Genomic DNA, 13,289 nt, shown 5'->3' on the forward strand with positions numbered 1-13,289 from the left:
CTAAGGAACACACTTGATTCTTGTTGCGGGGATATCAGTGGTAGCTCAGTGGCAGCAGAGTATCTGCTTCGCGTGGAGAGCCGCTGCCAGTCAGTGCAGACAATACTGAGCTATAGATGACCCGACGGTTTGACTCCCTGTATGGCAGCTTCCTGTTATGTTCCTATGCCTCAGTGGAGTCCCAGGTTTCTGAAGGAGGAAGAAGAGCCCACTGGCCTTTGTTGCAGTTGCAGTTGAAAGTTCCTCTTTCAGCCCATTGACGCCAAGAGTGAACAGCCCTGCAGGGTTGGCCTAAGCGTCAACTTCAGCTCCATTCGACGTACAGCTGACAACCATTGGGCAACACTGCAAGGACGTTGTAAATTAACTCCGCCCAATCCCTAATCTGCAGCATAGATCAGCAACTGTAGGGATGGCAGCTAGTGCTGCCAAATGCAGCAGTTCTTTCCAAGAATATCAGGACAAAAGGAATGAGGAGGTGGGAGGGGAACCAAGACAGTTTTATTAACAAACAAGCATACAAAGCATAATATAAAATATACCCAACAAGGGCCACCCAATCTCCCCTTCAGCTGCCCGGATCTCCAGGTAGAGCAGCAGGAGAAAGACCCCGACCGTTGGTCTCCCAGCATCAGGGCCTTTGATCTCCCCGGGCCCCTCCCACCTATGGCTTTTATAGCCTGCCTTGATGTAATCAAGTGCACCTGGCATTAGGTAAAGGTACACCTGACCATTAGGTCCAGTTGTGACCGACTCTGGGGTTGCGGAGCTCATCTCGCTCTACTGGTCGAGGGAGCCGGCGTACAGCTTCCGGGTCATGTGGCCAGCATGACTAAGCCGCTTCTGGCATGCCAGAGCAGCGCACGGAAGCGCTGTTTACCTTCCCGCTGGAGCGGTACCTATTTATCTACTTGCACTCTGATGTCCTTTCGAACTGCTAGGTTGGCAGGAGCAGGGACCAAGCAACGGGAGCTCACCCTGTCGCGTGGATTCAAACCGCTGACCTTCTGATCAGCAAGTCCTAGACTCTGTGGTTTAACCCACAGCGCCACCCGTGTCCCTTGCACCTGGCATTACTCAGGATTAATACAGAGCGGCTGAGTGCCTCCCACTACCTGCAGTCGGCATCCAGCCAGCACTTGCAACACAGAAGAAACTCCGGACAGGTGTGTAAAACACAAGAATCCAACTGGGGATGTTAAAGGGAAAGGGACATGCCACCTAACTCTCGAAATACAATTGTCTTCTGCATTTTCACTACACACCTCTGTAGGGATGGCAACCCCTTCAGCTGGACCTCTCCCCCCTGCAACTGCAGATTCGTTAGATTAGATTATTACTCTATTATATATTATTCTATTATTTAATTTCTGGTTGGCAGCGATTCTCTCAGCCTCATCCCAGTCTGCAACCTGCAATAGGGATGCTTACACTGCAGGAGTGTTAATGGCTGCTAGCCACCACCGTTCCGTCCTCCTAGGTCGCAAAAAGTATACAAATGAAACGATCCCCTCTTGACTTCTTCATTGCTCCGTGTTTGCCATCACGGAAGCTTACTGGAAGCCACGGTGTCGCTCTTGCCTGCCCCCATCTCTATGATCGGATCTGGGAAGGAGGGCGTGAGAGGAATGGTGGGCGGGGCCGAGGAGGTGAAAGGCTAAAAAGTGGCGGGAAGCAAAGGTAAAAAGACCTGAACTCGGGTCAGGAGCTCCAGATCTCGAAACGGGAACTTGCCCCAACTGTCTGGTACTGTATTTCTATAGGAAATAATTATGGATTCAATCACAGACATAACTATATGTTTTAATCCTGCTTTTTTTAAAAAATAAAAAGTTTCTTCTAGACTGTATCTTTGTTTTTTGCTGGTTTAAATGAGTTTGCCTGCTGTTGTAAGTTGCTTTGAGATTATTTTGCTTAAAAACAGTGACTAATAAATTTAATTAACAATAATGGTTAAATGCCATTCTCCCAGACTGAACGTTTTCTCCGTTTATCTTTAGCACTGCAGCCTTTGAGGGGCTTGTAAACGCCAGTAAAAGTATTATAAAGTTACTGCTAACCTGGATTACACCTTAGTGGGTGAAATCTAAACCAGCAAGACCATAAACTCACAGTAGCAGCTAATACATATATTTATATGTATACATTGAAGCATAGTGAACAACGGAAGAATGCAGGAGTAAGATGAATAGAAACGTCTTAGCAGCAGATGATTAGATCATAATTTGTTCACAAGACACTCTCTCCCCACTGCATCCCTCTTCCCTCATGAAATTGTCGTTGTTTTTCTAAAAATTCACCCCTGGACCTCTTCTCCGAGGTTTACCATGTTGTGTCACGTCAGAATGTAGGAAATTACGGTAGGAAATAAACAACTATTTGACTTTTAGAAGATATCTGAAAGGAGCCCTGTATAGGGAAGTTTTTAATGTTTGATGTTTTACTGTAGTATTATAATTGCTGCAAGCAATAATAATAAAAATAGCTCCCTTTGCTGAGCTATAATAATAGCTAACAGGCAGTATCTGGTTTTGCCAATGGGGTCGTCCAGTATTTTTTTTTACCTCTTATAACACTGTCCTTTTTTTCTGTTTCGCAGACTTCCATGCTGTGTTTGTGTAGCTAGTTTTGCAAAAATGTCGGTAAATCCCATGGCCTATGAGGCCCAGTTCTTCGGCTTTACTCCTCAAACGTTCATGTTGCGGATATATGTAGCCTTCCAGGACCACCTTGCTCACATAATGCTTGTGGTGGAGGACACTATTCTGAATAAATTGGAGTGCATCCGTCCCAATAAGCTCACGCCTTCCCTAATCCGGAGGAGCACAGAGCAGTTCTTCTCTTTAATGAAGAAGATTTTCAACAACCTCTTTGGCAAAATGGAAGACACCCTTCTGAAAACGGTGTTGAGCATCCCCCCAAATGTTTTGCTTCCAGAAGACAAAGGCCAAGAGGAATTCCGCTACACTCCAGAACAGTTTCAGGAGCTCCAGGATGAGATTGACCAGCTGGAACGACAACTCAAGGCCGAAAGCGCAGCTGAACAGGCTCTTTTAGCAGAGCTGGAAGAGCAAAAGATTGTCCAAGCACACCTTGAAGGGATCCTCCAGTGGTTTGATGGCCTTGAAAACGTAGGCAGAGAAGAGGGGGTCGGCAACCTGAAAGAAAGCTTTTCCGCCTTGACAAAAACAACTGTCAAACTCCAGAGTGTCGTGCGGGAGGTGGAAGAGAAAATGAACAAGCTGAAGAAGTGATTGTGTAAAGGTGGGGATGGAGAACCTTCAAATGTTCTTGAACTCTGTCGCTCCCGTCAGACCCAGCATAGCCAATGGTCTGGTGGAGCCTGTAGTCTGGCCACATGTTCCTCACCCCTAGTGGCAAATAAAATGGGATCCATTGGATCAGTGTTGCTGTTAAAGTATGACAAGAAGCTTTTTGCATCTGCAGATGGCCTCGTGGTCCCACTCGCTAGCTGTTGGTCAAAACTGGGCAGCTACTGTCTTGTGACACATCTATTCTCACCCACACACCTTTAATGAAGAGCTCTATGATAGGAGCAACCCTGCCATGGACACTACTCCCCAATATATTGCAGGACCTCTTCTGGGGAGGAATTGCTCCTTCAGGCAGCTGGAATCTACAGGCTGGTCCAAAAGTAGCTATACTGCTTTAGAATCCACTTTCTTTCTTCTTGATTGTTCTTTGATTCAGCTGTAGATCTACTTCTGTAGATCAACTTTTGGGCCACCTTGTATGTATGCAGAACTATATAAATACACTCTTAACTCTGAAACTTTTAAGAATGGGCACATTTTTCTTTGTGTGTCTCCTGTCTTTCAGATCCCTGCCCTCATAGTTTATAATTTTACCTTGTTCTTTATAAGCTGCTTCTTGGCTAGCGTAGGGTAAAAATGTTTTCAGCTCTTAGCTGCGCCAATACCTTTATTTAGTTTCTCAAGTGTGCTTATCCACAATGTCCCTTCAAGTGATGTGTGTTTTCCAGCAATGCTTTGAACTGGAAAATGGTTAAACTTGCATTGCAAAATTTCCAGCTTTAAATATAAATATTCCCTAGAGTAAGGTGTTTCAGGGTGTTTGGTTTGGTTTACCGAATACACATAAATAAACGAATCACTTTGAAACAGCCATGGCTGCCTGTGTCGGTTTATTGCTGATGAACTTATGAAATGGGATGTTTTCCAATGAAATGTAAACCCTGGAGGTTTTCATTTTGATAAACATTCCACCCTGTGGCACTGCCCACCTTCAAGGACTGTTAGACAGTGGAACAGACTCCCACGAGAGGTGGTGGGCTCTTCTTCCTTAGAGGTTTTTAAGCAGAGGTTGGGTGGCCCTATTTTGTGTATGATCTAGCTGAGATTCCTGCACTGCAGGGGAATGGACTAGATCAGGCGTAGGCAAACTTGGCCCTCCAGATGTTTTGAGACTACAATTCTCATCATCCCTGACCACTGATCCGGTTAGCTAGGGATGATGAGAATTGTAGTCCCAAAAATTCTGGAGGACCAAGTTTGTCTATGCCTGGACTAGATGACCCAGGGGATCCCTTCCAACTCTGATTCTTTGCTTGTGTGATAGGTGATAGTGAGCTGAATACTTACTTACACCTGTGGTACATCTAGCCCAGTGCTGTCTAGCACATATTGGAAGCCCTATAGAACAAGAAACAAGAGGGAAAAGAACAGCACTTGGGGAGCAAGCTGGTAACCTGGAAGAGGAAAAAACCAAAGGAAAGGATTTCAGGATTGTCCACAATGACAGGTAGCAGCTCTCCAGGGTTTCAGCCCTCACTTCCCAGCTCCAATTGGGGATTTCAGGGATTAAATCTGAGACCTTCCTGCTACTGCTGTCACTGTAATTACTCCTGTGTAACAGTGCCTGGGGTGCTCTAGTCCATGGGATCACAAAGAGTCGGACGTGACTAAACAACAACAAACAGTGCCTAGGATTGTGGCTAAGGAATATACAGTGGTACCTTGGGTTAAGTACTAAATTCGTTCCGGAGGTCCGTTCTTAACCTGAAACTGTTCTTAACCTGAAGCAGCAGTTTAGCTAATGGGGCCTCCTGCTGCTGCCGCGCTGCCGGAGCACGATTTCTGTTCTCATCCTAAAGCAAAGTTCTCAACCTGAAGCAGTATTTCTGGGTTAGCGGAGTCTGTAACCTGAAGCGTATGTAACCTGAGGTACCACTGTATCATGCTTTTAGTGTGTGTGTGTGTCCAAATAAAACTACCAACATTTTCCTTTGCATTTCAAGTTATAAACAACACTGGAATCCCATCCATGCAAAGATGATTATCTTTTCATTGTCCTTTTTAATACAAGAATACTGGAGGTGGAGAATAACACTGATAAATGTAGACAAACAAACATTTTCAGACCATAGGAAGTTGTACCAAAGGGTTGCCTGCTCCTTTGATTGGGGTTGAAATCTCACCCAAAGCTTCAAAGTTTCCATGTATTGTCAAAACAGCCTGTAATCGGTGGCAGATGCTTTTATTACACGTTTTATATTTGTTATTAGTAACCTTGTCACTTAAGCCACAAATCAGAAACACAAAACAAGGCAATAAAATAGCAAAGCAAATTAAATAAAGCAGAAGCACAAAAAGGGATACAATAATCTCAGAAAGGTAAAAAAACAACACAATAGTGTTCAAATTGCTGTTAGAGCAGAGCTGTCTGCAAGCTCAGCCTGCAGGCCTGTCTGGCCCAACCCACCTGACCTACAGATGGTGTCACATATGCTGTCAGACATGGGCTGCTGCACACCTTGGCTGAAAGCAGGGAGGGCAGGCATAGCCCATTTTGCAAGCTGTATCTCACAGGAGGTGGAGGAGAAAAAGATCTGACCTGCTGGCCTGATCCAGTTCTCCACCCCTAGAGCAGAGACTGAAGGCCACACTCACCCCATACATTTAAAGCACTATGATACTACTTTATAAACAGTCACGCATCTCCCAAGGAATCCTGGGAGCTGTAGTTTGTTTAATGGGTGACGAGTTGTTAGGAAGCCCCCAGTCCCGTCACAGAGCTACCGTTCTCCGAGTGGTTGAACCACCAATCCCTCTTCACAGGGAATCCTGGGAATTGTAGGTCTGGAAGTGGGGATACAGGGGTCCCCTAACAACTCTGAGCACCCTTAAATTCTTTGGGGGAAGCCATATCAGAGCACTTTTAAGAGTATTTTGTGACTGTGGATTGCCACATTTGCTAGGGGTGAGCCATACCTAGAGATTTTCTTCCACACTTAATAGCTTTTGCTTCGTGCTTTTGTAGACACCAGTAAGCAATCAATTCTTTTGCTTAAACGCTGATGGTGATCCAAATTTCCCCACTGAAACACCCAGAATAAAAACATTTGATCTTTCTCAACCCGTATTGGGGTTTTTAATCTACGTTTATACCACAGCCACCCTAACCATCCTCAGATATTGGGAGAGTTCATCCTCCTTTTTCTCTGAGTGTCCTCTGGTGATACCAAAAAATTCAACTCCCCCCCCCCCTCATGCAACTCTTGAACTAATGGTTCACTGGTGTTTCTTCTGCTTGAAGCAGGCCTCTCGATGGAAAACTTGGATGGTCTGAAGGCTTCCTTGCATGTCTCAGGTCCAAGTATACTTGCACTTGTACGCTGGGACACTTGATATGAAAAGGAATAAACTGTAGTATATCCTGTAAAAGCTCTTGCCTTCAAAAACTGCTTGACATTAGAGAGTTTGTAGTGCAAATGGTGTACTAAAGATCTTCAGATACTTTTCAGTTGTTGCAAATGCCCGTTTTGGAATTTAGTTTAGTGGTTCCCTGAATGACAAGAGGAGGCAATAGTGCTTGTTTTAACTCAAGATTAGTCTGGTTCCTTCAGAGAAAACTGAATGGTGACAGTTGCAGTCCAACTTTATTCGCAAAGAATTATTAAAAGGTTGTATGTGACACGAGTCTGCCTTAGAGAGGGGTTCTGACACATCAGCCCAGTGGGTTTTCATGATCTCATGTCATCCTACCTTCCTTTCAGTGAACGTTGCACTTTTCAAGCAGCAAAAGATGCACTTTGAGCAACACTCCCTGCTCTGATGGAAGGATCAGTAAAATCTAGATAAACATTTCAAAGCAGCTGCACCCACTTAACGTCACAAAACAGGAAAACAAAATATTCCATTTGTTCCATGTGCAACAAGACCCACCCTCTCTCAACACTGAAAGGTATTTTTGTTCAACCGAGAACCACCGTAAACAACATGCATCAAGGAATCAATAAAGGGCACTTTTTGACATTATGTACATTTGTGTGTATTAAACCCACACGTAGATAAGACACTTCTCAGAAGGGGACGGCGGGTAAAAATTCGAGAGTTCTCTGCTTTCCTGGAAAGTGCTGCAAATGGAGCCACGGCTACAAAATAACTGTCCACGAATCGCAAACCTAAGAACACAAAAAGAAAGATAACAATTGCCTGCCATGTGCAGTTTCTTCATACTGTGCAGCGCTATGGAGATCAAAAGACTTCTTTCATTACTTCCCATCAACTGGCAGCGCTATGGGGGCTACACCCAGGGATATCCCCTGTGCTTCTCCCAAACAAGGACAAGGGCCTTCTCAGTCCTAGTCCTGACATGCTAACCACTACACCACACTGCCTCTCCAGCAGGCGGGCACATCGCACTATTGCTGTCACAAAATGAGGCTCTTACCTGACAGCTCATGAGAAGATGTGCTTCGCCTTCCGCCCAGCTGGTTACAGCAAATTCAGGCCAGCACTGACAGCGGCGGCCGTGTTCTGTCACGCTGTCTTCCAGCGAAGAGCAGAGCTTCTCCTTGGTCATCCCCTTACAGAGAGAAGGAATCAAACCCTTTTGGTGGAGCGGGCAAGCCCAGTCCTCCCCATTCCACACATGTACACCTCGCTTGCCAACCGCTTCCCTTCCCCGTGGTAGGGTCTGGCGCTGTGGTCTAAACCACTGAGCCTCTTGGGCTTGCTGATCAGAAGGTTGGTGGTTCAAATCCCCGTGACGCAGTGAGCTAAGTTGCTCTGTCCCAGCTCCTGCTAACCTAGCAGCTCGAAAGCACGCCAGTGCTAGTAGATAGATACTGCTGTGGCGGGAAGGTAAACAGCGCTTCCGTGCGCTCTGGCACTCATCACAGTGTTCTGTTGTGCCAGAAGCGGTTTAGTCATGCTAGCCACATGACCCGTAAAGCTGTCTGTGGACTAACGCCGGCTCCCTGGGCCTGAAAAGCGAGATGAGTGCCGCAACCCCATAGTCACCTTTGATTGGACTTAATCGTCCAGGGGTCCCACCCTAGGACCCTGAAGTGAAAAGTGGGTAACACAACAACAACTTTACAAAATTAATAGTGAAATCCAGCCCAGGAAAGCTGCTCAGCTGTTTAACTCAACGGGCCTTTTCTGCTGTGTCTTCTCATTTACTACAATTCCCACTATGGCTGACCACTGGTCTTGCTAGCGAGGGATGATGGGAGTTTTAGTCCAAAAACAGCTGGACACCGAAGTCTGGGAAACACTGCTCTAAAGGCCTTGGCCCTTAACCACCTGTGACCTGTGGGTGGGATATTTCTGATGCATTTTTCTGCCCCCTTGGTTTTAACATACCCAGACCTTTTGTGTACAAATCTGGTGCACTCTGCTGCTGAGCCATGTTCCTTTACCCCAAACGGCGCAAATGATTTTTGTGCACCTGCTCACCTGCGTGCTGATGGAAAGCCCACACGGACACACGACTGAGTGACTCATCACACAGAGATTGTTCCTAGGAAGAACACAGCCATGAATTAATGCAAGGTGGAGAAGCGATCAGGGGTGAAACTCAACAGGGATGAATTCCTTTTCGTTTCCTTTATTAAGTCTTCCCCTGGCGAGCTTCAGCCACCTGGTAGCTATTTCTCCACATCATCTAACTGGGATGAGGCAGGGGAAAGGCCTAGGACCATCGTACCTTCGGGACCGCCTCTCCTGGTATGCCCCACAGAGGAACCTATGGTCTGCAAATAAAAACATCCTGAAAGTCCCAGGCCACAGAGAGGTTAGGCTGGCCTCAACTAGAGCCAGGGCTTTCTCGGCTGTGGCTTCAATCTGGTGGAACGCTCTGTCACAAGAGACTAGGGCCCTGCGGGACCTGACATCTTTCTGCAGGGCATGCAAGACAGAGTTGTCCCACCAGGCCTTTGGTTAGGGCGCATCCTGACTCCCTCCTCTGGCAACCTGCACAGAATTTTGCTTAACGGTTGCCCTCAATTTGATTTTAATTAATTTTTATAATGAAATGTTTTTAGAATGTTGGATTATTTGATTGTTTGATTATTTGATTGTTGTTAGCTGGAGTCCGGCTTCGGCTGGGGAGGGCTGGATATAAATAAAAAAAAATTATTATTATTATTATTATTATTATTATTATTATTATTATTATTATAAAACACTGTATGTGTTTGCCTCACCTTCTGCAAACCGGGCAGATGACCTTGCGCTCTGCATCCAAGCCATCCAGGATATCATTCAGGCACTCCTCCTCAAAGCGCAGGCTTTGTTCGTACTCTTCCACGGCCAGCTGTTCTGCAAGGGAGAAAGCCCCGTCCCCTGCGTCACAGGCTGTGCCAACAGAAATTAAAGCTGCGGCTATCAGAATCAAAAGAGAATCAAGTACCTTGCAAGATCAGCTCCTCCTGGATTTCCTCCAAGACGTCCAGCATCTAAAGGGAACCGCACAGTAAGCTGGTATTAGCTCCACAGAATAAAAACAGACTTCACCTGCCAGCAGAAGGACAATATGGATAGAGCCAGTCTAGCCTCTCTAGGAAGGGAGCTCCAAAATATGGGAGCTGCCACCGAGAAGGCCCTCTCCCACGTCCCCACCAAGAACGCCTACGAGGATGGTGGGGCTGGGAGAAGGGCCTACCCCAAAATATCTCAGAGCCCAAGCTCTGGTGGAAGAATACAGTCCTTCTGATAGCCTAGACCTAACCTGTACAGTGGTACCTGGGTTGTTGAACTTAATCCGTTCTGGGAGTCTGCTTAACTCCCAGAAGCATTTGAAGACCGAGGCATGGCTTCCAATTGGCTGCAGGAGCTTTCAATCATAAGCTGCATCGGAAGTTTGACTTCCAAAAAATGTTTGCAAACCAGAACACCCACTTCTGGGTTTGCTGCATTCAGGGGCCGATTTGTTCAACAACTAAGCCGTTCAACAACCAAGGTACCACTGTATAAGGCTTAATAGGTCTAAACCAGAACTTTGAATTATTATTAATAGTTAAATTTGTATACAGCCAGAGGGATGCCAGCTCTCTAAGTTACAGGGGCTGCCAACCTTTTTAGGCTCATGGGCACATTTGGATTGAACCGGTACTGTAGGTGCCCTTTGGGCATTTGTAAGTGCTGTTTGGGCATTTCTCACCTTTCACCCCTGGGATCAGTCCAGCCACCCACCCCCAGAGAGTGATAGACACAGACACACTTACGTTGCTCTTCCAAGGGACCTGGGTAGAAAGCAGATCCACTAGAATTAATCTAAGCCTTGAGAAGCATAGAGCTGAAAGAGGAAGTGCGAAAGAGTGCCGCTCTTCCAACTTCCTCCTTTGGCTCTATGTACTTTCCGAGGGAACGAAAGGTCACCTCTCTGTTCGCCAAGGGTACTTCATGCGGCTGCGAGGTGTGTGCGTGCTCAGAAACTTTGTGGGCACCAGGACATTATGCTGACAATCCACACATACACTGCTGAGATTTCCATTCCACCTTAAGGAGTAGGTGTGAGGAACTGTTGCGAGTCACATGTCTGTTTACATTCCAGCACAGTTTGCTGGGAACTTCAGTTGTATGTATTGATTTTGCTTTTCCCTGTCTCTCTGAGAGGATGAAGAGAGAGAGAGAGAGACAACATGTTTGCTTGTCCTGATTTATGATTAATAAATCTGTAGTTGTAGTATGCTTTCACAAGCCTCACGCCTATTCTGTGTGTGCAGTTCGATCTGCTGATAGTGTGCCCTGGCTTTGAAGCCCGGGTCGCTGATTTACGCCGGAGCAGAGGCCGATGGGTCTTCGCAGCGGACAGCTGGATGGAGAGGGCCCAGCTGGGGCTAGCCAGCTGGCCTTACAGCCCTCTGCATGTCAACACCCCTGCCCCCGGCGATATGGACAGCCACCCACAAAGAACATAGTACAGTAGCTGCTTCTTACCGCAGTGACCTGAGGTGAAGTTTCTTGTTTCCTGGGGAAGGGCAGCTGGAAATCCAGAGGCCGCAGAGCCTGCCATTCCACCTCCATCACTTCCTGGACCAAGAGGGCTTTGCTCGCTTGATGGGCTGTGTCTTCTCCCACATGGCGGTATCTGTCCAGGAGCCTGGCACGGCTGCTCTTCAGCCTCTCCACGCAGCGCTGGAGGGCAGTGAACAGAGAGATAAAGACTCGCAATGGAGACACCAGCATGGCTAAATCATTTCTCTCTTTTCCCCACAATCTCCTACTTAGGAAGATGAAATGCTTTCTTAACATTTTAAAAGATTCACCTGATATGACTACAGTGATGTAGGTTTTCAATATTCTTGAAATATTTTAAATACAGTGGTACCTTGGTTTAAGAACAGTCCGGTTTAAGAATGATTTGGTTTACAAACTCCGCAAAACCAGAAAGTGTCTTGGTTTGAGAATTTTGCCTTGGTCTAAGAATGGAATCCTAACGGTGGAAGGGCACCGGTGGCGGGAGGCCTCATTAGGGAAAGTGTGCCTCAGTTTAAGAACGGTTTCGGTTTAAGAACAGACTTCCAGAACAGATTAAGTTCGTAAACCAAGGTACCACTGTAAATAATCTTGGTAGGTGTAGCTTGCATGAACTGCTTCCCTCGTTGATGCAGTTCCTAAATGTGCACAAGCAGTCAGGCACCAATACTATGGAACTACCCTGTTGCAGAGCACAGACAAGCAAGCACCCACAACATCAACGCAGTTCAGGGATCTTAGAAAAGCACATGGTTTGTGAGCATAGCCGTCACAGCTAGTAGCCATCAACAGCCGCCGCCTCTATGAATTTGTCCAATCCTCTTTTAAAAGTCATCCAAGGTGGTGGCCATCGCTCCCCTCTTGTGGGAGAGTTTAGCTATATGCTCTCTCCCTAGGGGTTGGGCTGCTACGGAAACGGCCATCCAGGTAGGACGGCGGTCAAATCTGCCCTTTATCAACGCGCAGAGCCGGCAGGGCTCCTTGAACTGTATCCAGTCATGGAACGTTCGCAGTAGTCATGGAACGTTCGCAGTCGCCGCGTTCTGCGGAAGTCATGGAACGTTCGCAGTCGCCGCGTTCTGCGGAAGTCATGGAACGTTCGCAGTCGCCGCGTTCCACAGGAGTTTCGGTCAGACCCCGCGCGGCCGCCTTACCTGCCTGAAGGTCTCCTTCCAAGGCGGGGTCCGGGCGCCCTTGTAAAGAGCCTGGTGCCGCTGAACCTGCCCCTCCATCCCCTTCGCGAAGCACAAGACCCGGACCCGGCAGCTGCGTTTACACGGCAGGCTTTGCCGCCTTCCTTTAACCGCCCTCCACTCGCCCAAGGCATTCTGGGAAATGGAGTTCGGCAAAGGACTCCGGTGCATGCTGGGAAACGTCTCGCACCTTGCATCTTGAGGGATCAGTCAGGCACTTGATGGGAATTGTAGTCGAAGACGTTCTCGTCGTTCAAACGTCCCTTCCCGGGTTTTGGCGGTGGGAGGAGGAAGAAGGCGAAGTAAACAAGCCAAACCTGTTAAAGACAAGGAGATGGGAGTGTAAGAGTGATAAAGCAATAAAGTGCGTGAGGGGAGGGTGGGAATCAATTTTACGAAAAAAAGTGTGACCAAAGCAATAAAGAAAATTGAAACTGTGATATGCAATATAATGAATGATTTTAGAGTGTTGTTTGTGCTGTACATTTGTACTGTTTTATTGTTGTTAGCCGCCCTGAGCTCGGCTTCGGCTGGGGAGGGCGGGATATAAATAAAATTTATTATTATTATTTATTATTACCGTGCGGAAGAATATTGTGGTCAAACGGTAGAGATATATTGATAAAACAAGGATGATAAAAATCTAAAATGATCGAACAAAAAAAATGAAATGCCATTGTGGCTGAACAATTATAGTAAATGTTAGAATGATGAAGCACAAAAGTAAGAAAGAAATATTAGTTAGGCAACAGTAAAAGAACGTTTCGAATGATAAGACACATGAATGTAGCAATCCCAATCTCTATGTGTAACTAACACAATATTCGCAAAAAACAAAAAAGATACTAAA

General features: G+C 46.5%; 2 protein-coding genes across 3 annotated transcripts; one reads left to right on the forward strand and one right to left on the reverse strand.

The window, feature by feature from the left end:
- The first annotated feature begins 1,035 nt into the window (after positions 1-1,035).
- On the forward strand, positions 1,036-4,148 carry MIS12 (MIS12 kinetochore complex component). Of its 2 annotated transcripts, none has more exons than XM_081889676.1 (2): positions 1,036-1,166; positions 2,600-4,148. In XM_081889676.1, the coding sequence occupies exon 2, from the start codon at positions 2,637-2,639 to the stop codon at positions 3,252-3,254; it is 618 nt and encodes a 205-aa protein (XP_081745802.1). In that variant the 5' UTR covers positions 1,036-1,166; positions 2,600-2,636; the 3' UTR covers positions 3,255-4,148. The 2 variants fall into 2 exon arrangements, with proteins under 2 accessions (XP_081745802.1, XP_081745801.1); XM_081889675.1 differs by lacking the exon at positions 1,036-1,166 and adding an exon at positions 1,677-1,746.
- A 1,353-nt stretch (positions 4,149-5,501) lies between these two features.
- On the reverse strand, positions 5,502-12,739 carry RPAIN (RPA interacting protein). Its single transcript, XM_081890672.1, has 7 exons — positions 12,401-12,739; positions 11,208-11,405; positions 9,679-9,724; positions 9,473-9,587; positions 8,724-8,787; positions 7,714-7,848; positions 5,502-7,444 (listed from the first exon to the last, which is right to left on the reverse strand). Exons 1-7 carry the CDS (start codon positions 12,608-12,610, stop codon positions 7,415-7,417), a joined length of 798 nt encoding a protein of 265 aa, XP_081746798.1. The 5' UTR covers positions 12,611-12,739; the 3' UTR covers positions 5,502-7,414.
- Positions 12,740-13,289: the final 550 nt, after the last annotated feature.

This window comes from Podarcis melisellensis, assembly GCF_964234715.1.
Source record: "Podarcis melisellensis genome assembly, chromosome: 15".
NCBI classification, from domain to species: Eukaryota; Metazoa; Chordata; class Lepidosauria; order Squamata; family Lacertidae; genus Podarcis; species Podarcis melisellensis.